Source organism: Taudactylus pleione, unplaced genomic scaffold, assembly GCF_031769625.1.
Source record: "Taudactylus pleione unplaced genomic scaffold, aTauple2 ptg000363l, whole genome shotgun sequence".
Taxonomy (NCBI): Eukaryota; Metazoa; Chordata; class Amphibia; order Anura; family Myobatrachidae; genus Taudactylus; species Taudactylus pleione.
The window spans coordinates 432,417-459,372 of NW_028284764.1; the positions used below are offsets into that span (position 1 = coordinate 432,417).

The window sequence follows — 26,956 nt, forward strand, 5'->3', positions numbered from 1 at the left end:
CATGAGTGACAGAATAACTGTCTTCACAAACATGGAGGTAAAACTAAATGAGACCCAGGTGGTTGGCACTTAGGTAGAATAACCAACTCACTGGGGAATATTAGTGCATTGGGAGGATAGGCAATCATTTCCAGGCCACATTAAATAATAATGGGGGGAATTCTTTGAAACCATTGTGCAGGTAAAATGGTGACGTACATAAGAGCAATCAATCACGTTTGATTAACAAAATACAATTAGTTACATTTTGGCAGTACAACTAAAAGAATGATTGTTTAAATCTCATTGGTTGCTGTGAAACATACACAATTCTTTTTAAAGTATTCACACCCCAACATAATGCAGATTTAAATATATAAAAGAACTGTGGCATACTGTACCTCCCAGCACAGACTTTGCTATGTCTCGCCCGCACCTTTCCCTCCAAAAAAAGACAATTCTATGCTCTGCCGATAAGCGAGCCATTGAAAAGGAATCCACAGGGGTCTATTTACTAAGCCTTGGATGGAGATAAAGTGAACAGAGATTAAAGTGCCAGCCAATCAGCTCCTAACTGCCATGTCACAGGCTGTGTTTGAAAAATAACACTTAGGTGCTGGTTGGTTGGTTCTTTATCTCCACTTTATTTCCATCCAAGGTTTAGTAAGTACTAGGCCCCATAGTCTTCGTAATTGGGACGGTGGGACAATCCCCAAATCAGGACTCTCCCTCCTGAATCCACCACATACACAACAGTCCCCACACTAGGACAAGCCTATACTTCTTTACTAATGACTTACAATCACGTCCAACATATGACACATGTGTGAGTGAGCCGGCCCCATATCACAAAGAAACTGGAGACCACAGAACTGGCCCGTTCAATTGGATTACGAACTTGTACAAACAGGAGATACAGTATCCTTAAACAAGTAAATATATTTGCTCATCGACCATGATTGGGACATTTTGCAGTGTAGACAATTCTAAGGGAACCAGACATTTGGCCGGGTTCCGAGGTGCGTGCAGATGCAGCTGCGTCTTTAGGACAATGCTGCATACGACGATCATCCTACTGAGATGCCCTCCGCCTGCGTGGTTGATCCGTCTTGGTGCGTCTTCAAATGCGCCATTGGTCGCAACATCGAAGCTTGTACCAGCCCTATGCCAGGTGCAATTTCTCTGGCTAAACATGGCGTCCTGTGTCTGCGCTACTGCGTCTTTAAACGCAGGCCAGCATCTGCCCAACCTATCCCAAATTTTATACTACATACAAATAGGCTGCTGGGAGATCTATCGGGCCTGGTCCTAGGGGGCATGTTCTAGCGTTTGGGGATGTGGCCATGCCCAGTTGGAATTACCAGGCCTCCCTAAAATGCTGTGTTGTCTTCTGAAAGGGTCGTCATCATGTTATCTTTGGAGCGTTCCAGCTCGGCAGTGCGTGGCCCCCCTCTCTGCATAGAATCGGGGCTGGACCATCCATTAAGCAACCTAAGTTACACAGGGGTCTATTCATGCAGCAAAGAAGAGACCTGTTTAGCTGAAATCAGGGCTCTTCTCTGCTTCGTGCTATTCATGGAGCCAGTGTAACGTGGAGAAGTGTTTTACTTCCCCAGTGGCACCCCTGCTCCATGCCTGCATCGCATCACTATACTATTGTATGTGTATGGTGAGTGCGATTCATGAAGGAACGGAAAGCTCAGCTTTTCATCCCCTCCTGCGGTACAGATTCGCCATCTGAGGATAACGTTATTTGTTACCGCAACCCGGACAGAGCAGGAAAGCTGCATACTTCCCTGCTCTGTGCCCGGCACCCGGCGCTGGCCCCACCCCTTTTCCAAGTGCCCATAGCAGCAGGTCTGGTGTGACCTGCTGCTCTCAGACGCCGGGGCATGTGCAGCGAGGAGCAGGTTTGTCTTCTCACTGCGCCACAGGGATCGCGGAGGGGCCGGACATCGCCGGAAGACGTAGGACAGGTAAGTTTACATGAATGGCTACTAAACTTCACTATATATCGCATCGATGGGATGCGATATATAATTTATGCATCTATGGGGTCTGTGTACTAAGCTTTGTTGAGAGATACAGTGGACAGAGATAAAGTACCAGCCAATCAGCTCCTAGCTGTCACTTTACAGGCTGTGAAACAGACAAATCTCAGGTGCACAACTCCAAACTATTAATAATATATATAAATGCAATAAAATTTTGCAATCAATAGAGGTATTTAGCATAATCATGGCCAAGGTTATGGGCCTACCCACCATATCCAGGTAACCTCTTTCGGGTAGGTCCCTAACATACGAATGGTTCAAATCCAGAGTGCAGGACCCCCCAAAACCGGCCCAGCTAAGCCACCCCAGGGCACCACCATAGTAAGAAAAGTGCAGTGAAAAGAGATAGTTAGGAGCAGCTGCAGCTGCATATAAAGAATGAAAATAAAAAAGTGAGGTACATATATAATTAGACACACAGTGAAGGGTTAAAATGTGTTATAAAGGAAAATGTGTTATAATGCAGTGCCCTGAGACAGACCAACCAAAGCAATCCAGGGGGACCCACGCCCCAAAAATGAACCAAAATTGCACTACAGTATATAACTTGTAGGACTTACCTAGAATTTTGCCTAATACCAGTGTGCATATACATTACCATACTCCATGCTTTTAAACCAATAAGGAAGGGTGCCAGTCCAGAATAAGGGCGTCTCCTTTCCCTCAGGTGTGCAATAAAGCACATTAAATGGAGCATATGGAAAAGATTTCTGGACTGCACAACCTGACTATATATGTAATGGGAGGTGCTACCTGATGAGACTAATTGCAGGCACAGAAACAGACATATCTCAGGTGCACAACTCCAAATTATTAATAATATATATAAATGCAATAAAATTTTGCAATCTATTGATTGCAACATTTTATTGCATTTATATATATTATTAATAATTTGGAGTTGTGCACCTGAGATATGTCTGTTTCTGTGCCTGCAATTAGTCTCATCAGGTAGCACCTCCCATTACATATATAGTCAGGTTGTGCAGTCCAGAAATCTTTTCCATACTTTACAGGCTGTGCTAGTTAAATGACGGTTAGGAACCGATTGGTTGGTACTTTACCTACGTCCATTTTATCTCTCTCCAAGGCTTAGTACATAGGGTCTGATTCAGAGCCGGACGCTACTTGCGGACGGCCGTTCCAAAAAAGGGTCCGGCTATTTAAATTGAGCACTCGCTCTTTGCGGTGTGTTGACACCTCTATGTCTGAGCGAGCGTTCGAAAAATGCGCTCGCTATTTTGTTAAGACGCCCCTTTGCCGTTCGCATCACATGTCATCTCCGGTATTTATTAGATTAATCGGGTACATCGAAAGGCATCAGAACTATTGGCAGTACTTGTGGTAGGTTTTTCTTCCCGCTATCACTGCGAGCAGTTCAGGCTAAAAGACAACCAAGTGACGTGGTCGATGACGCTCCTTTACTAATTATACACTCCCATTAAACGCCCGTTTTGACCGTTAGGCACGCCTGCGTTCAGATCTCCACTCCCCCGTTTTCAAGCACCTTCCCCTGTTACCACCCACAAACGGTACATTCTGTCAATCAAATTAGCAGCCCCTCGCTGTTTTGCGAGCGCACGATTTCCGACCGCAATGACTGGTTTGCGCAAGCGCATTACGACCCATACGCATGCGCAGTTGTGCGAACATCGCTCAGAGCGAACGAGCGGCCGCTTACGATCGGCTCTGAATCAGGCCCATAGACCCCTGAGTAATCCTACATCACATGTAATTACCCCGATTACTTACAGTACTTACGAATATACCACACACTAACAACCCAGGCGCTGTCACACACTACCTTAACAGAGAAAGAGACAGTTTATGGGTCATGAGGGATTAAATAAATTTGACTCTGTATTCATCATATTTCAGGCAGTATGGATGTAAACAATAATATCATTTCCCAAGCAGGATTGTTACAGTTATAGAAGCCCAGCGGGGACAAGGGCATCACGTCATAATTCATTCCTAACGTACGTATATTTTTCCATAAATTGGTTATTTAATTTTTTAGAAATGTGCCTTTTAGTTTAGAATCTGAAGCATTAAAATGTCTGACTCTTCTCCATAACTCAACTGCATTAGGCTTCGCCCGGCTATTAACGTTAAGCAAGACGTTCCCCAGAGACACACGCGCGATACATCATTCAACACTTAAGATGCCGTTTTAAATAATTGGATTGATTGAAGTTGAAAGTAAGAGGGCACACTGCTGCCCAGAAACATAAAGCGGGATGGAATGGATGCCCAGCAGCTAGTGGGTTAGTCAGATCTGTTTATGACTTTATAACTGAGATTTATAGAATTCAAGACCAGAGGCGGGATGCAGCAAAGGGAGAAATGCAGTCAAACTGCATTTTCGGGGGTCCGACTGCATGTCTTATATGCATCAATCCCCTGAATGCGATATATTCCGGGCCTTTGATGCGGTGGGCAACACAGTCTTCAGATGGGGTTGCCCCATAGAAACCTATGGGTTTCTATTTGCGACGCACCCTCTGAGAGGGATCCAATCAGAGCCCTCCCAACAGCCCCCTGCGGTGCGCGTCCTTCTGTGCGCTAACATGGGATTCCGAGATGGGCAACATTTAAAAAAAAATAAAAAATTCCCTTGGAGATGGGACTCATTCCTCTTTTGACCTAAAACCATACACATTATCTGATTGAATTCGGCCTTCAGTATAGGGCGTAGATATAGTGGGTGCCAGGGTGCTGTTGCTATGGGGCCCCAGTGCTCGCCTCTGGGCCCAATTTCCATAGTAGTTGTCTACCAAGTTTTCCCAAAATTGCCCACTAAGCAACTGGGTACAGCATGTTGCCCTGCCTGAAAGAGGGTAATTATAGGTGCTCATATAGTAGACGGTTTTTCAGGGGTGGTTTTAGAGAGGAAGGTGACAAAGTGCATGCTGGCTCCCTCCCTTAACGCAGGACATAGGTCTCTGGGAACATGGCACCCAGATCATATTTCCAGTGACTTCTCTACTGTGCATGGACAAATCTCAGGGAAAATGGCCACCACACAATTTTCCCAGGGATTTCTGCAGCACTGACATGGGACTCCAGGGAAGGGGAGTATAATATATGGGTCCAGGGGGTTCAGTATGGACCCCCCTGGACCCAGTGGCCTGTATGCACTGCACACCCAGCAGCCATTACAGAATCACCAATGCAGTCTCTGTCCTACCCCCTCCTCCTACACTCACTGTAACTGCATTTGTCTCAATGCTGAATGCCCTGCAGACAGAGCCAGCCCTAGGCATAGACAAACTAAACAGATGCCTAGGGCATTTGGAATGCCTAGGGGCATCCAAGCACGCCTAGGATCGGTGGAAGTTTGTTGCAGGCACGGCTGGGGCACCTACTGCCAGCTAGGCAGAGACTCTGGCAGCTGCTAATGTCAGGTGAGCTCCGATCGGGGCTGGCAGCAGCAAACATTGAGCAGGCAGCAGAGGAATAGCCAGTGGTAGGGGGCGGGGCACCTGGACGGCGGCTAATGGTTAGTGCCGGGCCTGCTCTGCGGCGGCACACAATCAGAATGAGCTTCTGCACATGGGCAGAGGCTCGCTCAGGACTATAAGTAAATGGTCAAGGGAGGGCTGAGGCACCATGGGCCTTTACGGAGCTCGGAGTAGTGAGTCACACCTCACGGCTCTGGGCTCCGCCTCCAGCAATCATCACATATAGCTGCGGCCTGCCAACCCGAGACTGGAAAAGCGGATCTGCCACCTGCGGCTTGTTGTACCTTGAGTTGGATGGCTTTGCAGGCTGCGCTCAGGTAAAACTGGGAGAGGAATGCTCTGCTGGGATAGGGGTGGTGGGTGAGGGTGGGTGCTGACACTGCACTGTGCTGAGAGAGGGGTGCTGTGCTAGGCGAGAGCCGCTTCCATGAGGCCACACCCCCTTTCAGAATCACACGGGGAGGGGGGCACCACCCAAAATCTTGCCTAGGGCACTAATTTGGCTAGGGCCGGCATTGCCTGCAGAAGTGGGGCTTGTGTGTAAATTTGCTTATCTCTAATATGACGTAAGACATGTCTTCACTAGGAGCCAGTGACACCATGGAAGTACCTTGTGGCAGCCATTTTAGTTGCTTAAAATATTCTCCTTGGAATTTAGCTTACGTATCAATGAGGCTGGCATGAAACACCCGTTCGGCAATGCATAGTGAAATGGTGGCACTCACCCAGACTCATAGCTCTAAAGACACATTATTCGGAATTTATTAGAACCAAAAATTGGAAACGTTTTGTGACTGGTTCCCGATTTTCATCCAATCATCAATAATCCAATAGTTTATTAGTGGTGTTTTTTTTTTTTTCTTTTTCTTTTATGTTATCAGGAAAGCTGTCGGCTAAATCAAAATATAAACCGACAATTTGGAGAAAAGTAAGATATAAGTTTATGCAGCGCATATTGTATTCTAAATTGAGATGGGTAATTTGTCCACCCACATATTTTTCTCTGTGATTTGCTGGTATAAAATACCATCATACTAACATTGGGAACAGATGCTGTTTATGCTAAATGCGTAACGTTAATAACAATATCAGTCATAGAATGAAACTTTCTGTTATGCGAACAATTGAACAAAACTATCATTTATGTATTCAACTGCAATAAGTTAATTCACTTGTAGCCTATAAATATGTTTTCAGCTGCTATAAAGTCTTTCAGATCTGGTAATAGGTGGGGGAAGGGCTGGTCATTGTGAATATTAATTAGGACCCATATGTTGCTGAAGAAGGTGTGGCTATGTAACCTTGGGGGTGTGGCTACACCACCTAATTGCATGATGGGCTCAGGTCCCCGGACACTTCCTCTCTCAGCACCTCTGCTCTCAAACAACCACATTTTATATACATTTTGCTGAGCTGCATGTTCTGGAGAACAGACTGGTGACTCATTGCTCATTTTATACTAGAGATGAGCGGTTTGGTTCTTCTGAAAACTGAACACACCCGAACTTTGGGGTTTCGAGTCGCACAGTCCCGGCTCGGGTCACTTTGGGGGTTTCCAGTAGAACCAAGTCCCTGCTTGGGTCTTCCGGCAAGCCGGATCTGGGATATAACAACCGGATCTAGTGTGCTTTGGATTGCATTTAAATTCTTCCCTCGTGATTTTGGGGGCAGTGAGGTGGTGAAAATTGACTGGAAATTACTGGAAATTAATGTTATTGATGTTAATAATATATTATAGGAACAAAAACAGGTCCATGGTACATGATTTCAGCTGTTTTTATCAATTTTTTTTATGAAATTCAAAACCTAAACCGAACCAAAATACTTGGGAGTGGTGCTGCCAAAACATGATGATTTAGAACCAAAATCAAAACAAGGGAGTCTGCACTAGCGATGTGCAATGACCTCCATGTTTTGGTTTGGATCTATATTCATCTTCGTGTTTTGGTTTGGATCTGGATTAACCTTCGTGTTTCGGTTTGGATCTGGATTCATCTTTGGGTTTTGGTTTGGATCTGGATTCATCTTTGTGTTTTGGTTTGGATCGGGATTCATCTTTGGGTTTTGGTTTGGATCTGGATTCATCTTCGTGTTTTGGTTTGGATATGGATTCATCTTTGGGTTTCGGTTTGGATCTGGATTCATCTTCGTGTTTTGGTTTGGATCTGGATTCATCTTCGTGTTTTGGTTTGGATCGGGATTCATCTTCGTGTTTTGGTTTGGATCAGGATTCATCTTCGTGTTTTGGTTTGGATCTGGATTCATCTTCGTGTTTTGGTTTGGATCTGGATTCATCTTCGTGTTTTGGTTTGGATCGGGATTCATCTTCGTGTTTTGGTTTAGTTATGGAACTGGGTTTTTTTTTTTTAAATTATAAAAAGTTTTTAAAGACAGCTAAAGTCATGTAATTTTTGCTATCCAAAATCCGAATTTAAAATCCGAACCGCAGGAAGATCAAAATTGCGACTCGGATTCACGAAATTCGTGTGGATTCGGATTTCTGGCGAACCGAACCGGACATCTCTAGTCTGCACACATCTCTATTTTATGGGATGCGTTCGGCATCCCAGTGGTTGGGATGCCGAGACTTACATTATTTCCAGTACTTTAGGCAGAGAGAGGAAATTTATACCTGGGACCACAAAATGGCCAGAACACAGGTGAGCAGACCATTAACAGAGGAGGGGATAAGCATTATGATAGCCAGTAGAGGCCTTCGGTGTGAGCTAAGGTAATCACCAGAGGCTTGGAGCATGCTAGCCGACATACTGGCTGCCCCCTCTGGGAGGGAACAACCAGGTCGGCATAGCAGGGAGGCGCGGCCGAACATATAACCCGTTTGCCCCCATTTGCGGGCGGTGAGCAGGTGTGCTTACGCGATTGCGTCATTTTGGCCCCGTCCCCTCTATACAATGCCGAGATTACCGGCATTGTAAAGCCGGGGGCGGGTTCATGATGACGCGATTCAGCGTGAATTGCGTCATCAGCCACACCCGCTGCGGGGTTTTGTGTTGCAACTGCAGGTGGTCCTGAGGGGTTGTCGGCCGCCGGGAGGTTTGCCGATTTTCGGGAGGGTAGGTAAGTATGGGGAGCCTGATCTATGGTAGCCAGCAGAGATCTGTGGTCTGACTTATGGTAGCCACCTGAGAAATTGTTTCTGAATTTTGGTAGCTACCAAACATTCTGGATCTGAACTGTGGTAATTGTGGCAAATCCTGACCTCTATAGCATGTGAAAGGGTGTTACCACACCATAACTGGATGCCAGTACCAAGGCTGGCACAAGATGACTGCAGACTGCGTGTCATAATGGGACTGAAGGAGTCCTGAGAACACCATTGCTCTAACGATGCGGTCGTTTGGGGACTTTACCATTCCTACTGGAGCTTATGTCACTTGGAGTAAAATAAACAGTTTATGCTCTCTTACAGGAAAAAATGCTGGAAGAGATATCTAACAATCAATTAAGAGATACAACAATTATTACCACAAGGATCAAAAGTATTGATATTATTATTTTAATAATGTTATGTGCAATGGGATTATGAGTGCTCCATATTTTTTTTATCTCATTGTGTATGAATGATGCCAGCGACCAGAGATCTGGGTATGAATGATGCCAGTGACCAGAGATCTGGGTATGAATGATGTTAGCGACCAGAGGTCTGGGTATGAATGATGCCAGCGAAGAGATCTGGGTATGAATGATGCTAGTGACCAGAGATCTGGGTATGAATGATGTTAGCGACCAGAGGTCTGGGTATGAATGATGCCAGCGAAGAGATCTGGGTATGAATGATGCCAGCGACCAGAGATCTGGGTATGAATGATGCCAGCGACCAGAGATCTGGGTATGAATGATGCCAGCGACCAGAGATCTGGGTATGATTGATGCCAGCGACCAGCGATCTGGGTATGAATTGTGGTTGTTACCAGAAAACTTGTGCATGAATTGTTGTCGCCACAGTACAGAGATCTGCTGCCTGGATTGTGTAAGTTACCAGAGATCTGGGGGTCTGAATTGTGAAAGTAAAGGCCCTCACAACACGGTACGATTTTCTAAACAATTTGGCCGGTTTCGACCGACTGGAACGCCAAATAATTTAAAAAGTGTCGTGTGTGGCCATGATAACGATGCCGATGTGCGCTTCTGCTGTCGTTGATCGTGATCGCTGATCAATTGAACCTGCAGAAAGATATCGACCTATCGTTCACGATATGGCACACATCGTTTCGTGTGTAATGCCGATGAACGATGTGATGGACGATGGACGATATGTTGTCACTTTTCCTGGCCACTCCCCTTCACTATTTTGTGCTAGCATCGTGAGGTTATTTGCGGCGAATGATTTATCGTTAACGATCTGCAGTCATTAATGACCCATCTATATAGTTTGATCGTTTGTACAATGGTTCCATGTGTAGGCACAATATTGTTTGTCCGGGAGGGTTCAGGAATTCAAGGGAAATCGCAAATGAGATTGGATCGTTTGCAAATCGTACCGTGTGTAGGCCCCTTTACCAAAATTTGGGATCTGAATTGTAGAAGCTAACAGAGATCTGGGGCATACTTGCCTACCCTTCCAGTTCCTGCGGAGGACTCCTGGATCAAGGTACAGTCTCCCGATGCCCCGGAAAATTAATTAAAACCCCGCATTCCTCTGTTGTTGGGAATAACCTGCTGTAGATCACTTTCTCTAGCTGCAGTTGCTGCCGGCAGCCACCAGGGGGAGAGCGTAGGAAAGACTCAGGTATCCGGAATTTTAGACCTTCGGCAACATGGCCGCCACCCTTCTGCAGTGAGGACAGTAATTACCGTCTCCTCTAGACATCCCTGCTCTCTGCTGTTATGACAGATGCTGTGTGGCTGTGCTACAGGTAGTATTACTGTACTATTATGTGTGTGTCTGGCACCATGGGTGTAGGGGGGTGCATGGTGGTACTGTATGGGTATGGGGGTGTATGCTGGGCACTGTGAGTTTGTGGGTATAGGAGGAGTATGTTGATCACTGTATGGGTATGGGAGTATGGGTGTATCCTGGGTACGGTGTTGGTATGAGGGGGTGTATGCTGGTCACTGTATGGGTAAGGGGCATACTTGCCTATCCTCCTGCATCCTGCGGGAGTCTCCTGGTTCAGTGCAGGACACACCCTGGGTGGCAATAGATGCGCCGCATTCTGCATTCTACTACCAGCTATAATCTCCCTGAAACTAGTTTTCAAAAGTAGGCAAGTATGGTCTGAGATCTGAATTGTAGAAGCTAACAGAGATCTGGGGTCTGAATTCTGGAAATGACCAGAGATTTGGGGACTGATTTGTAGAAGCCACCAGAGATCTAGCATCTGAATTGTTAAAGCGTTCACAGATCTGGGGTTTGAATTGGAGAAGTCACCAGATATTTGGGATCTGAATTGTGGAAACTACCAGAGATTTGGGAACTGAATTGTGGAAGCTACCAGAATATGAAACCTTGGGATTTTGCTTCTATAGGGGAACACACCGAAAGTGGTATAGCTGCAATACTCCGAGGTGTTTAACACAGTAGGCACAAATGCCGAAGGTACAGCTGAGTACACAGAGTGTGAGACTTTGGTAGTGTGCCACAAGGTACACGGATCCGTGGGTACTGACTGAGCAGTGCGTAGCGTGCAACAAGTTACACGGATGTGTTGGCACTGTTTGAACAATGTGTAGCGTGCAATAGGCTATACCTAGGTGTTGGCACTGTTTGGACAACATGTAGTGTGTAACGTGATACATGTATGTGCTGGCACTGTCTGGACAGCGAGTAGCGTGCAATTAGGCACACGGAAGTGCTGGCACTGTTTGAGCAACATGTAGTGTGCAATAGATTTATATGGAGGTGTGTAGGAATAGTGCATAGTGTGCAAGGAGAGGTACGGATGGGTTGGCACTGTGGGAACAGCGTGTGGCGTGCAATGAGAGGTACAGATGTGTTGGCACTGTGGGAACACCACTTAGCAAGCAATGAGATACACAGAGTATATTGCAATAACCCTGGAACTCAAAACAGACAGCAAGTGTATCAGAGTACACACACACCCACGCAGATGATAAATGTAAACAAGTGGAATTGGCTCAACCAAATACCCTGGTGCAGAATCTAAGACCTCCACCGGACTTCACCAGCAATCCCCACAAGAGGATATGGACTTTACTCTGCCAGGGTCCAGGTAGCGGCCCTGTGTAATTGTCAAGGAATCGAACACCAGAGTCAAAACAACACTGGAAGCAAACTATACTGGACAGCATAGTTCTGGAGTGGGAGCACCTGTGTAGAATACAATTGATACTCAGGGACTGGAGGAGTGCACTGAGCAGCTTCTTATATGGTATTCAAGATACAAGACGTCTCCCCCAATGTCAACTATTTGCTACATTTATTTTGGCAAAGCCCTGCAGACATCATGTTGTCAGTGGCGCCAAGTTGGAGAGATTCAATGCTAGACCACAGGTAAGTACTGTAACCATTTGAGACTTTCTTTTTAATAAGATATTCCACCCAAATCTGAATTTCCGTTTTGTATGAAATTATCACTTAAATCTGATGGAAAAAATAAAAAATAAATTCCATTTTGAAATGTCATTATGTCCAGGGGAAGGCATTTAATTAGGTAATTTCCTGGCCGTGTCTACCGGTACTCTTGGGTCTTGTGAAAGGTTATTTGTGATTAGACAAGCAATGTGTCTGACATTCTACTAATATGACAATTAACCGCTTACCTGCTGTTGGGGACAGCAATACAATACACACAGTGCAGGGACCTGCCATGAATATACACTAAATTAATTTAAATTGAGAAAATTCAAGTAGTAGAATTATGTCCAACATGTCAAATTATTATCCTTCCCTTATTAAGCCTTTTGGCTGTCAAACTGTCAGTATATTTTTTGACACATAATGGCATCTTGCATTGTACTAGTTGGTTAAATGATATTGTGCTAAAGTTGCTGCAAATTCAGATGTTTCCTCAGAATAAGGTATTTTGTAAATGTATAAGGTTTCAATAATACTATCTTATGGTTTGTTTGTTTTGCATGTACATACAATACAGTACATATAATGTATATACACATCATACTTGCCTACCCTCCCGATTCGGCCGGGAACCTCCCGAAAATAGGGTGCCACTCCCGGCCCCCCGTAAAAGTAGGCAAGCCTCCCGGTGGCTAGTAACATTTCCCTGCATTGGTTATAAGGCACAATGGCCCTCATTCAAAGGAGATCGTAAGAAGCGATCGCTCTCTCTGAATGAAGGTGGCTGCTACTTTTTTGAAGTGCGGCCTCCTGGTCGTTAGTTAAGCTGTGGGTTACCACCCACAGCTTAACGGCCGACCAGGTTGATTGTCGCGATGGTGATCACCATCGCGACCATCGGGGCTTACGACCAGACCCTAAGGTTGGGTCTTGGCACTCGTAAGCCCCAGGGAGCTTTCTGCTCTGATGGAGCAGGAAGCTAACCACTGGCATCACTGATGATGTCAGTGCGGCCGCCCACAAAACGGTAGGCGTTCGTTAAGGAACGCCTCCATTTTGGAAACCACCCACCCACGGCCCGCCTACCAAACGGGGCAAGCTGTCGATCAACATCGACAGCCGCCCCTTTGGTAACGAGCTCCAGAGCGACAGAGTTTCTCTGTCGCTCCAGGGCTTGCACGCGCGCAGTGCGGCCGCTGTGTGTGCGCAGGACTAACCATCAAGTCAGTTACGAGTGCATCGGTGCTTCCGACCGACACTGAATAAGGTCCAATGATCCCTATGGCTACATGCATTTTCTGAAAAGTATCAGTGTGTGTTCATCAACAAATAGATCTTACTAACTGCTTTCGGGCTCATTTACATTTGGATGTAAATAAATTTTACGGCAAGCCTCTCAGATGTAGCAGTACTTTACCACCACGCTCATAGGTGTAGCAATCACAATCTCCCTGGAATGCTTTTTCAAAAGTAGGTAAGTATGGTTATATTGTACCTGCTTTATGTGAAGGTCTGGGTTTGTTGTGGACCCAGACTGGTGACAGGAGCAGATTTAAATAAAAAAGTGGAGTTTTTAATAAGTGATTTAGCAGACATGGGAATGGCAAAAGAAAAAGTCCAGGTTTAGCACTAAAGTGCACTTGATAACTGTGGTGATGCAAATGGGGGAATGTCCAGATAGTGACAGGCAGGAAATGTCCAGTATGCAGGTTTGGTGAGCTGTAATGAAATGCAGGCAGAGGTAATGAAGTCCAGCTGGGAGTTAGAGTGTGAGGCAAGGTGCAGGGAAACAGCAGGTTCAGGTACTCAGGCAGGGAAAAGGTAAATGGAGGGTGCAGGGTGAGTCCAGCAGGTTTGAGCAGGCAAGGTAAGAGGCTAGGAGTGCTTCCAGGCAGACAGGTAAGGCACAGGTACTCTCTCTCAGCCGCAGCTGAGAAACACGTTGCACTGGCAATGAATGAAGGCTCTGGACCTTCCTAAATACCAGGTGCCGCGCTGTGACTGGCTGGAAAGAGCACATGACCCACCAGGATTGGACAGCTAGAATCACATGACCTGAGGCAAGATGACGGCGCCCATGCCAAACGTAACGGAAACACCACCAGGCCTCAGTGACAATGTGCCCGCACAGAACCGCGCGCAGCCAATGCCCCTCGCCAAACACCAGCACTGCTGCCAGAGACCCCTCGCCACAATGACCTCACAGGTAATACCCAGGGACCACCATGCCGAGAAACCCTGGCTGTGACACTTTATCCCTGTGTCTACAGCCATCAGTATTTCTGCCTGGTTAATAAACCTAAGAACGGGTTAAGCTGTCTCACGTGTGGACTAAACGCCACCAGCACATTTGCTGCACACGTTACCAATCCAGCACGCACCATCAGTACTCCCAGGGCTCAGTGTACTGTTACGAGCCCTGACTCTGCTAATACTCAGCTAAAAAGAATGGGCTATAAGAGAGGGGGAAATTGTCAGAGGAGAAGAAGTTTGTTCCTGGTGATCAAATAGGCTCCTCTACACATTAAGGGCCACATTTATCAACGAGTTTTATCAGTCACAATAAAACTCGACGATAAATGTGTTTGAAAAATGACAGTTGGGAGCCGATTGGCTGGAGCAACATTTATCACATGCAACGAGTTTTATCACTCGTTGCGAATGTTAAAACTCATTGATAAATGAGGCCCTAAATATATCCCCGTCTCACATTGATCCTGGTTCGTGGATGACCCATGTATTTGTCTTTACAGCGTCTATCAAAATTATTGTGCTTATAACAATTTAATAAATGTAAATATTCAGAAACAGATTTGAATCCTCTGAAAAGAATGAATTAGGGGCCTTTTCATCACTGAAGGCTGTATGGCCTCCGATGATGAAGTATTGAACTCGCTGCGAGGAATACTTAAGTATCCAACTCGCAGCGGGGGATAGATTATACCAGAGCAATCCATCATTGTTCTGGTGAGGGGACAATTGCTCCAAAAAGCAGCTGTCCCCGTGGTTAGTATCGCAGCTACAGATGTAGCTGCGTTACTTACCTCCTCCCCATCGGCCCGGCTATGCATACCTGACCTGAGGCACGTATGCGCACAGCCGCCGGGGAGGTAGTGAGGAGGCGGCGGAGGGATCTTCACCTTCCCCGGAACTCCTTCCCATAAGAAGGAGCGGGGATCCAAGAACAAGCACTGTCTGAAGATGGCGCTTGTTCACGGCAGCAAACTCCGAAAATTTTCAGTTTTCGGAGTTTGCTGAACACCAAGGGTGCTATCGGACCCCCGATGATGAATGGCCTGGTAACTTAAATAAGCGGAAACTAGCATTCCCGCATGGTTACCGGGCCATTTATCGTTTGATGGATTGGCCCCTTACTTATTAAAGTATCCACATGTTTTTCATCAGGCTCGAAACTAGAGACTGCAATGAACCTGCAAAAAAAAATATAGACTGAAAAGAGCCTGATTATCAACCATATTATAAATGGACTGTATATATACTGTATACCATTTCAGCAGAAATATATATACATCTAACGCTAGAAATGAAAAGGGCAAAAAGGTAATTGAAACATTGGACTGATTGACCATCCCTTAGTATGGGCATCTCAAAAATAATAGAAACAGGACATAGGGAATTGCTATAGAATGTGCGTCAGTTTCCCAGTCAGTGAACAATATAACAATGTTATCAGAGCAGAATAAAATTTACCTCTTCAAGGGCAACAGAGGAAGAGCTATTACTGTCTGACAGCGCGGCGAAGAGTTACTGTCCAGACCGCGCATAAGGACCTGCAGGAAATCACCGCTCAAGGACGCTGGTCACAGCCAATGGGAAGGACAAATGAAATATGAGGGTCCCGTAATGTTATCAGTGGAAAGCGTAGAAATGTAACAAACACATAGGGATATTCTATGCAGGGAATGAGAAAACGATGCTTAAAATAACAAAATGCATTTTTCACCACCTGATTCTATACGATTGTACTTGGAAAACTGCGTTTTGAACATAAAACAAATATGGCTGTTGAAATAACAAAACAATATAAGTATTGTCAATATTCTGGCAAAGAAACTACATAAACATTTTTATGTATTACTACATCACAGTAAGGGGCCTATTCATCAACACTAAAATAACGTTTTTAAGGACATTTTCCTTAAATAACGTTATTTTGGTATTCATGAACAGACTTAACACAGGAGATATCACAGATATCTCCTTGCTAAGTCCCCCTGCGTTAATTTCCACACTCCCCATACATTAGTACATTAGTATTAGTATGGGGATGTGGAAATTGTGGTATTCATCGAATTCCGAAAATTATAAATTTTCGGAATTTGATGCAGTTACTATTCGCCACTGTGAGGTGGCGAATAGTAGAATCCACTTACCTGTATCAGCGTGTGCAGGTCCCCCGACGAGTCCCTCCGGCGCTCTGCTCCGTCCTCAGGCTCCGGAGGCTGGTCGGACATGTGTGCTCCCCAGCAGAGCACAAGAAAGTTTAGAAAAAGAAAAAAAATTATTATTTTTTTTCTAATCTGTCATGTGGTCTGCTGGGAAACCACATGACAGACCAGCAGGACGGAGCCGGAGGCTGCTGCGTGGACAGGTAAGTCGGGGGGGGGGGGGAAGGTGAGCGGAGGGGGGAGGGGGGTAGGGTGGTAGGGGGGTACACAAACTTAACGCATCTGTAGGCAGTGCTGCGCATGCGCTGGTTTTACAGATGTAACAGCGCATGCGCAGCACTGTTTCCAGATGCGATAAGGTAGTGTAGGCAGGAAAAGTATCTATTTCCCGAAAAGCTGTCATTGCAAAAAATGACAGCTGTTCGGAATAGATACTTATGGAGAGGTGGAATGATGAATCCCACCTATAATTAGCTAGAACTCCATGAGAGTTCTAAAGCTAATTATCTCCATTGAATTTTTAGGTTTAATGAATAGGCCCCTTAGACTGAGAAGCATAATAATTTAGAACAATTGGGGTGGGGGCTGAATCACAACTCAGGCTATTAATTCTAAAAGTGCCTGATTCAGAAGTTTGCGCAATTCGCATGCAACGCCGTTGTTCACATAGTAGAGCAAGTATTTGCCACAAAATGTCCTGATAAACCCCTACGACGCACGCGTTACACTGAGTCCATTGAGTACGCACAATGGCGCTGCTGCATTTGGGACAGATGGTATAAGAAATGGGGCGGCAAAGTGATGGGCGTTACTATGTAGCTGATTTGCTAATTGCATATTGGCGTCTCCAGCTTATAGCATACTTGCCTAATATCCTGGAACGGCCGGGAGGCTCCAGAAAATTTGCAAGTCTCTCAGAGCCACCCCCTGGCCGTGACCACCAACTTCCAGAGTGAAGTGAGTGGTAGAGGCAGGCGATGATGCAATTCACACTGAATCGCGTCATCTTGGCCCTGCCCCTGGATTTACGATGCCGGTAATACAACTTTCATCAACTGTTCTCGTGGTTACGGGGGAAGTTTGCCTGCCAAATAGAGACATATGGGGTAAAGTTATGGAGAATGGACTCATCCATGGCGACCAACAATTCACCCTTGTAAATGGGGTCTTTGAGCCATCAAGACCAACTGTGAGGAGTTGAGTGGGGAGAACCACAACCGAGATGAACCCCAGGGAGTGGTCTGACCAAGTCGCAGTACCAATTGAAGAAATTATTTGAAAAAAATAATCAAGCCTACTATAAACTTGATGGGGTGCGACAAATCAATCAGTTGATAGTTCAGAAATGTACTTGGAGGTGCGAGAATGGCCCTTGGAAGTATCTAAGAGCGAGTCCACTGGCCAGTTGAAATCTTGACTCAGAATCAAGATACAGGTTGAGTCTCCCATATCCAAAATGCTTGGGACCAGAAGTATTTTGGATATCGGATATTTTCATATTTGGGAATATTTGCATACCATAATGAGATATCTTAGTAATGGGACCCAAGTCTAAACACAGAATATTTATGTTTCATATACACAGTCTGTAGGTAATACTATACAATATTTTTCATAATTTTGTTCATCAAACAAAGTTTGTGTACATAAACAAAATTCATTTATGTTTCATATACACCTTATGCACAAAGCCTGAAGGTAATTTTATACAATATATTTAATCTTTTTGTGCCGTAAACAAAGTTTGTGTACACTGAACCATCAGAAAGCAAAGATATCAATATCTTGGTCGTGCTCAAAAAATTCCGTATTTCGGAATATTCCGTATTATAGAATATTGGATATGGGAGACTCAACCTGTACCAGATTTTTCTTAAAACTTGGGCAAAACGACTGTCTGTTCTCTATTACGTGCCTAAAAGGGGAAGCAAAGTAAAGTCCTCAGAAAATATATAACATTTATACGAAAAACTTCTCGCCTCACTGAATTGAGTAGTGGAGACCCAGTGGCAAACGCAGGATTTCTAGAGGGGGGTTTCCAAATGCCTGATTTTAGAGTGAGTGTGGCCAGTTCATGTAGAGGGTAGAATTAGAACTTAACCAGCTTTAATATGCGTCATACAAAGGGTATTGTGTGTCATAATTCCAGCATATACAGGACCAGCGATCATAGTAATCCATTAAATGCGGCAGTAGGGCCATCCTGCCTGAGCTGAATGTTTTTATTTTAGATGTGTGCACCATTCCAGAGTATTAGAGCAAGTCTGGGGGAGAAGCAGAATAACCTAGCACTGCCCTGGACATATATGTACATATTGGGCTCTATAGCAGCACATCCCTAACAGTGAATGTTTTCCAGATCTCCTAGTTGGTGCACAGGTTATTTATTACTGACTAATGCATGTTAAAAGATCCACAGGTGGTGCTAATTATTTCATTTGTGATACTGTGAAGAAAATGCAGCACTAGTAAAATTCTATTACATTACTATTTCTATTGAGGTCATGGTGTGGACTGGGGAGGGGGGTTTCCAGGCAGACGGAAACCCCCCCTGCGTTTGCCTATGAGACCTCCGAGATGGGCAGTCTAGGAGCAGAAAAGAACAGCAATACTTAACCTCACTATTGTTGCTATAGCAAACGTGGTAGGATAGTAATAGTTGGGATAGCTAGGGACAGAGGGTCTCATTCAGACCCGCTCGCAAGAGGGTCGATGTTGAGGCCCTGCGCACACGCAGCGGCCGCACTGCGCATGTGCAAGCCCTGGAGCGAGAGAGAAATTCTCTCGTTCCGGGGCTCACTACAAAAGGGACGGCTGTTGATGGTGATCGACAGCTCGCACCGTTTTGTAGGCGGGGTGGGAGGGAGGAACGCCTGCCGTTTGGGGGCGGCGCCACTGGAATCACAAGTGATGTCAGTGGTGAGCTTCCGGCTCTATTAGAGCCGAAAGCTCACTGGTGCTTGCGGCAGACGAGACCCTACCACAAGGGTCTCGTCGCAAGTCCTGATGGTCACGATGGTCTTGACCATCGCGACCATCAACCTGGCCGCTCGCTAAAGCTGTGGGTGGTCACACACAGCTTAGCGAGCGGCCAGGAGGCCGGCTCATTACAGAGAAGCGGCCGCTCTCATTCAGAGCATTTTGCGAGCGGCTCTGAATGAGGTCCAGAATCTGAGCAAAACTGTGTCCCCTGATTATATCCGCTCGTTCAGAGCAAGACAACTGCAGTGACCAAGTACCGCATCTCAGGAGTGTTCTACCGCAATGTGTTAATATTGAACATTTTCTAAATGTACACAATGGGGCAACCACAGCGAACGGAGGAGATCAACAAAAAAAGTAACCCTAGAAAGAAGACCAACACAGAGGGAAAGTGAATGGGGAAAGGGAAGGATGGGATTAAAAACAAATAAAAACAAGAGCTAACATTATACGTCCTGTATGTAATACTATTCTGAACCAAAACAGTTAAACTAGAAAACAGCCGCACTGGTCAACCGGTTCAGGCAAATTGGAGCAAGGCCCAAAGTAACACTAGTGGCACCATAAACCCACCAACAAACAACAAAAACATATAATATATATAACTAACACAACATAATAGCATAAAAATAACAGATAAAAAGGATAAACACAAACCTCATAAAGCAATATATAAACTTCTAACAGTAAAAGGAGAGGTAAACTCTAGCCCGAATGGGCATTTTGGTAAACTGAATTAGAGTACCTATTAAAAGTATCAGCACATCCAAAATACCTTGGATCATGAATGATCGAGAAGAAATTTTGGCACCAAGGGGCTGTCCATGTAGGCATGCATATGCACTGCACTGCGCATGCGTTGCGATCGCACTGCATTTACGCACATAGGAGCCCATCGCAGAGTGAGTGACAGGACGTGAGTGTTTGGGGGGTGGTTACGGGGGAGTGGCTCCTGCGCACGCAGGGGGGTTTCCGAGTACCTAGAAATCCCCCTTCCCGTTGCTCCATCGTCGACGGCCCAGCGACCAGCTGAACACTATTTCTTTTTTTTTTGTGAGGAGACAGTGCCTCGGCTGGCTGTAGGGGGAGCTGCAGCGCGCAAGCCCCTCCCAGTTATTTTGCGGCACTGTGATCGGCAATGTGAGTGCGCGTCTGCCGTCGGGACACTATCTACTAGTGCCAGCGCAGCGAGTCCCGGAGCCGCACAACGTAGGTGGGGGTACAGGGGGGATAATATTTGCTAGGATGACTGCTGTATGTACATGCCGGCGGGGGGGAGGGGGGAGGATCTTATGACTGCTGCGTGTATATGCCGGGGGAGGGGGCTGCTGTTTGTATTTAACTACTTGTATTTTGGGTCTGCATTCGTGTTTTTTAGGTGAGCGCTGCGTTGTCTGTGTCAGTGTGTGTCAGTGTGTGTCAGTGTGTAGTCTTTGTCAGTGTATGTCAGTGTGTAGTCTTTGTCAGTGTGTGTCAGTGTGTAGTCTTTGTCAGTGTGTGTCAGTGTGTGTCAGTGTGTGTCAGTGTGTAGTCTTTGTCAGTGTGTGTGTGCAATGTGTAGTCTTTGTCAGTGTGTGTCAGTGTGTGTCAGTGTGTGTGTGTGTGTCAGTGTGTGTCAGTGTGTAGTCTTTGTCAGTGTGTGTGTGCAATGTGTAGTCTTTGTCAGTGTGTGTCAGTGTGCAGTCTTTGGCCCTCATTCAGAGCCGTTCGCTATTTGCGTTCGTTCGTTCAAAAACAAGGGGTGGCTATGCAAATGAACCGTTCGCACATTGCGGTCTGTTCACACCTCTAAGTCTGAACGAGCGAGCAAAACATACGCTCGTTTATATGATAAAAACGCCCCCTGGCCGCTCGCACCATACGTCATGTCCGCTATTTATTAGATTAATCGAGTACATCGTACAGCGTATGAACTGCTCGCTATTCTTGTGGTTGGTTTTTTCAACCGCTATTTTGCGAGCAGTTCTGAGTTTAAAATAACCCAGTGACGTGGTCAATGACGCTGCTGGATTAATTATGCACACCCATAAAACGCCCATTTTGACCTTTAAGCACGCCTGCGTTCTGATCTCCACTCCCCGTTTTCAAGCACCTTCCCCTGTTACCACCCACATACGCCTCCTCCTGTCACTCAAAATAGCAGGCACTCGCTATATAGCGAACAAACGATTTTTGGCCACACTGATTGGTTCGCACATGCGTACTAAAAACCGTACGCATGCGCAGATGAGGGCCTTTGTCAGTGTGTGTGCAATGTGTAGTCTTTGTTAGTGTGTGTGTGTGTCAGTGTGTAGTCTTTGTCAGTGTGTGTCAGTGTGTAGTCTTTGTCAGTTTATGTGTCAGTGTGCAGGCTTTGTCAGCGTGTGTGTGTGCAATGTGCAGTCTTTGTCAGTGTGTAGTCTTTGTCAGTTTATGTGTCAGTGTGTGTACGTGTCTGTGTCATTGTGTGTGCAATGCTGAACTGTCCATTAAAAAAAAAAATATATATATATATATATATAATCCCCAGTATAGTGTAAAGGCACTCCGTTACTGGACATATATATATATAACATTTTTCGGTCAGTTTGGAAACCCCCTTTCAAAATCCTAGGTTTGCCACTGAGTGGTTGGTGAAGCGCAGGCGTGCCCGTCCCTTTGAACGCCGTTGCATGGCCGTGCATAAATTTAGCCACTGAGACGGTATACGCAGCTTCCGAGACAGGTCAGAGCTGCTGTAATTGTCCGTTGTTACCGATGTGTACACAGGACTGTGAGGTATTATGGATGTGAGAAAGCGGTAGTGGGCGTCTCTATGCTGGCTGAGCGGTGGCAGACAGCGTATTTTCGCAGCAGACCTGCGTGCGATTACGGAGCTGCGATCGCAATTGCAATCCGTGCTGAATCAGGCGCAATAGTCCAATATGTAAAAAGCTTTCATGTGTTGAAGATACCATTGTAATGTGTGAGTGCCGTCCTTTCCTTCGTACATCAGCCTGTCCCATGTTTGATCCGCTTGGTAAAAAAGGAAATAAAAGCCTGGCACTGCAGTTCTCACTTAGAATTGTGCCTTTTTTTTATTACAGAAATGTGCACGTTAGAAAAATAATAGATGACTGTTAAGTGAAATCTAATCATAGTTCAGTCATCCATAAGAATTGAATTACTTTTTCCTTTAACCCTAATTTCATTTCAGCACTCACTTAATCAAAGTACTAATGCAATATTCACGAATATGAGTTTTTAAAACAAAATGATGCTGAAGAAAAATGTTTTAAAGGACTAGTCTCATCTATAGGTATTCGTCCGGCTTGTCGACATTCAGAATGCCGACATGAATGTCTGAATGTCAATAGCCAGAAGATTGACATGGCCATTAGGTCTGCAACCAATATGTCGGCATGCATTTAGGTCGACATGGTTAAAATGTTGACACATTCATAATGTTAACAATTATCATGTTGACACCAGAGTATTGACTTTTTTTTATATAGGTTGACACACTGAATATATTGACATTTTAACCATGTCCACCTAATTTAATGTCAACATATTGGTTGTCAACCTATTGTCCGTGTCCGCATTCTCAATGTCCAGACGGCTACGACTTTTACATTATACCCTGTGTCTGTATAGATGCAGCTGTCGAAGTGAAATAATTGGATGTGATCGTTTGCAATTATTATCTGACGACCTAGTTTTAGGTTTAGTCAAGTGTGTGAGAAACAGGTTCCATGCGTATGTCTGTGTGTGTTTGCATATATATATATTGAGAAGCTCCGCATACAGATACAATATGTCTGTGGCAATTGAAGTGTAACACAGAGACTGATATGCTTAGAGGAAGTGTTCTGAAGGCAGCATTATACCCTATGTCTGTATGGATGTAGCATTATACCCGATATATGTATTTATTAGAGTAGAAAGTCCACTCGGGCTTGCGGGAGCCGAGACCCTCCCGCAGGGTCTTGCCGCAATCCCGATGGTCGCGATAATCGCGACCATCGCCAGGCCGCTCGCACAAGCCCTGATTCAGAGCGAGCGCACGCAAATAGCGAGCGCCTCTGAATCAGGCCCTATGTCTGTATGGATGCAGCATTACATCCGATATCTGTATGATTGCAGCCTTATATTGCATGTTTATGCACAGAACATTATGTTACATTCCTCCATATGTTTATACCATGAGAAACACGACAATAATAAGACTCAGCACTTTGTAGTAATTTGCATATTTACATTTTCTGCAAAACTCTCCTCCATCCACCCTGCAGAAAAACATAATTTCCAAAGCGCTGTATTTATCTGACGATTGCTCTATCGTCTTCCATTGTTGTTTCATCTTAGACTAATTGCGCAAATGTTTCAGTGCAGAAAATAAGACAGCACAACGGGGAAAAGGTCTCCGGCTCCTTTCATAAGCTCTTACCCTCGCTGCTACATCCAAGCTGCCTGTCTTTTTGCGCTGCGTTAGGTGTTTTAATTAGCACCATTTCAGATGGTAACCTGCGATGTCAGCCCGCAGAAGTGTAAGTGTGATGTGAATTTACATTGCACTCAGTCATTCAGCGGAACACGGCACATTCCTGTGGCAGGAGAGACCTTACCTCCTGATGGTTCTCAGAAGTGTGGATCGAGCCTCGTTGTGAAAGGTAATAATGATACTTGTAGGTGGAAGATCTGGTGAGTAGTGCAATTCCGTACATCTGAAACAGAGAAGCAATTACAGCATAAGTAGAGACTTCCCGACGGCAGAACTCTGCATTTCTAAAAGTACATTGGCGACAAGTACAGATCCCGCTTATCTCAGAGCAGAGACGATATACAGTTTATTGCTTGGAGTGAAAACATTTACATATGAGTTTTGCAAGAAAAGCGAACTTTCACCGACAATTATGTTCAAGTCTTATTAAACCGCGTCAGCGTATAATACTAGACCCGCGCCAACAAATCTCTGTACACATGCAGTAAGAGACGTGCGCATATAATAGAGATCTTTAGCAAACGTAGGGCCTGATTCAGAAATGTACGTAAACCCGATGGTGTATCGCCTGCGCGAGTGCAGAATGAGTCCTGCGTGATCGCTCACAATCCCCCCCCAGCAACTGCATGATTGACATTTTGGGGGCGGGGAGGGGATGGCTCCTACCTGCGTTCATGGAAAAAAGGGGGCGTGTCACCTACGTTTCCTGGGAGTGCGCTGGGAGGACGCAGATTTTCTGGTCTCGCAAGAGGCCGGAGGCGGCCAATCTGAAGTAGCTTCAGTTTACTGAAATGGGCAACACCACAAACATTGCGATTGATGGTCGCGATGTTGATCCGAATGCTGCATCCTCGGAAAACGCACTCGTATCTGTGATGCCGGCTAATGGCGTCTTTTTCCCACAGACGCCTTCCTGCTGGTATTAGCATGTATGGTAGGGAAGCAGAGGTGCAATACCGTACATAGGTGAATCAGCCCCATTGTGGGTGAGATATGTTTACTATATGGATGCCTTAAGAAGTAGAGACAGTGGGGTCAGTGGTCAAGCCCTATATATCATTGCAAAGAGTCATTGTAGCAAGGCAGGATGTGCTAGCACTGTAATGTATCAAAATAAGAGTTGCTTGCGATGTAATGTGCAGACTCCCTCTTTCGGCGACCTCTTGTGCCCCTGTATTGTATCTCCTGATGCGATACAGTAGTCATTGGCGCATGAGTGAGATTAAAGCATGTGATGCTTAGATATCTAGAGTGTTCTCTTATGATTTTAACTGGATATAGGGGTTAGTCATAATGTCGACATATACAATGATTGTCAACATTCATAATGCTAACACAATGTTGAAAGACCTTAGTCATAATGTCGACATATACAATGATTGTCAACATTCATAATGCTAATACAATGTTGAAAGTTATTGTGTCAACATTTCAACAATTATGAACATGTCGGCACCTGGAGAATGTCAACATGTCCACAAAGTTAACGTGAAATGTCGACATTCTACAGGCACCAGATGGTTGGGGTTAGGGAAAGGCCGCTGGAGGAGATGCTTAGGGACTAGGGGTAAAGTTAGTTACTAGGAGGATGGTTAGGTTTAGAGATGAGTGGTCCGGACACAAGAGGTTTTTATGCACTTACCAGGGTCAAAAACAGACAAATCACACGGGCACAACTCCAAATTACTAATTATATATAAATACATTATGCAATAAAATTTTGTAATCAATAGATGTTTTTAGCATAATCATGGCCAAGGTTATGGGCCTACCCACCATATCCAGGTAACCTCTGTAGGGTAGGTCCCTAACATACCAGAGTTCAAATACAGAGCGCAGGACACCCCTAAATCAGTGCAGCTGAGCCACCCCAGTGCATCACTATAATGAGAAAGGTGAAGTGTGAAATGTGAAGTAAGGAAGGTAAGAGCAGCTATGGCTGCATAGAAAGGAGAAAATACCAATATAATAAAAACAAACAGTAAAGTGTTAAAATTGTGCAAAAATGGAAGAATGTGATGCCCTGAGGCAGACTAACCAAAGCAATCCAGGGGACCCACGCCCCAAAAATCAACCTAAAGTTGCACTACAGTATATAACTTGAAGGATTTACCTAAAATTGTGCCTATTACTAGTGTGCATATACAAACCAGACTCCATGCTTTTAAACCAATGGGGGAGGGGTGCTAGTCCAGGCTGAAGGCGTCTCCTTTCCCTCAGGTGTGCAATGAAGCACATTAAATGGAGTTTATAGGAAAGATACCTGGACTGCACACCCTGAATATATATAATGGGAGGTGCTACCTGTAGAGACTTATTGCAGGCACAGAAATAGACAAATCACAAGTGCACAACTCCAAATTACTAATTATATATAAATACAATACATTATGCAATCAAATTTTGCAATCAGTAGAGGTTTTTAGCATAATCATGGCCAAGGTTATGGGCCTACCCACCATATCCAGGTAACCTCTGTAGGGTAGGTCCCTAACATACTAGGGTTCAAATCCAGAGTGCAGGACACCCCTAAATCGGCAGAGCCGAGTCACCCCAGTGCATCGCTATAATGAGAAAAGTGAAGTGTGAAATATTCAGGGTGTGCAGTCCAGGAATCTTTTCTATGCACTTCACAGGGTGCAGACTCTGCTTGGAAGTGCTCACACCGCGGTCAGATTTTTTTCTACACCATCTTGGAGGTGGCAGATATCCGCAAATAAATTCAACGGTCGCTCTGATCCCCCCTTGGCACATTTTGCGGAGGGAGCACATTAACATACCCAGCAAAAACAAATGAGCTAAAAATGTTAAATTGTGACATTTTAATATGAAGACAGCACCAGTGTCCTCAAACTGTCATAAGTTATAATAATAAAACATAACTTAGGGGCTAAAAAATGAGAAATAATAAAGGTGAAAATGATTTAAATGGACGGTTAATGTGATAGCGGCTAGATCTGGTTTGCCGGCTTTAGTATTGTACCACGCTTACTTCAGACTACGCAATTGTAAAATGTCACATAGTTAGTCTTTGTAGGTGGACCTGGACCATGTATAACGTATATTTTCTGAACATACCTTATCTAGAGAGTTCAGAAAACTAGAAA

At 45.1% G+C, this 26,956-nt stretch overlaps 1 protein-coding gene across 2 annotated transcripts in view; it reads right to left on the minus strand.

The window, feature by feature from the left end:
• GALNT14 (polypeptide N-acetylgalactosaminyltransferase 14) overlaps window positions 1-26,956 on the minus strand; it is a 613,086-nt gene that overhangs the window by 183,624 nt on the left and 402,506 nt on the right. For both annotated transcript variants that reach the window (XM_088444427.1, XM_088444425.1), the window contains exon 3: window positions 23,974-24,072. In XM_088444427.1, coding sequence (XP_088300553.1) covers window positions 23,974-24,072 — 99 coding nt within the window. The remainder of the gene's footprint in view (window positions 1-23,973; window positions 24,073-26,956) is intronic.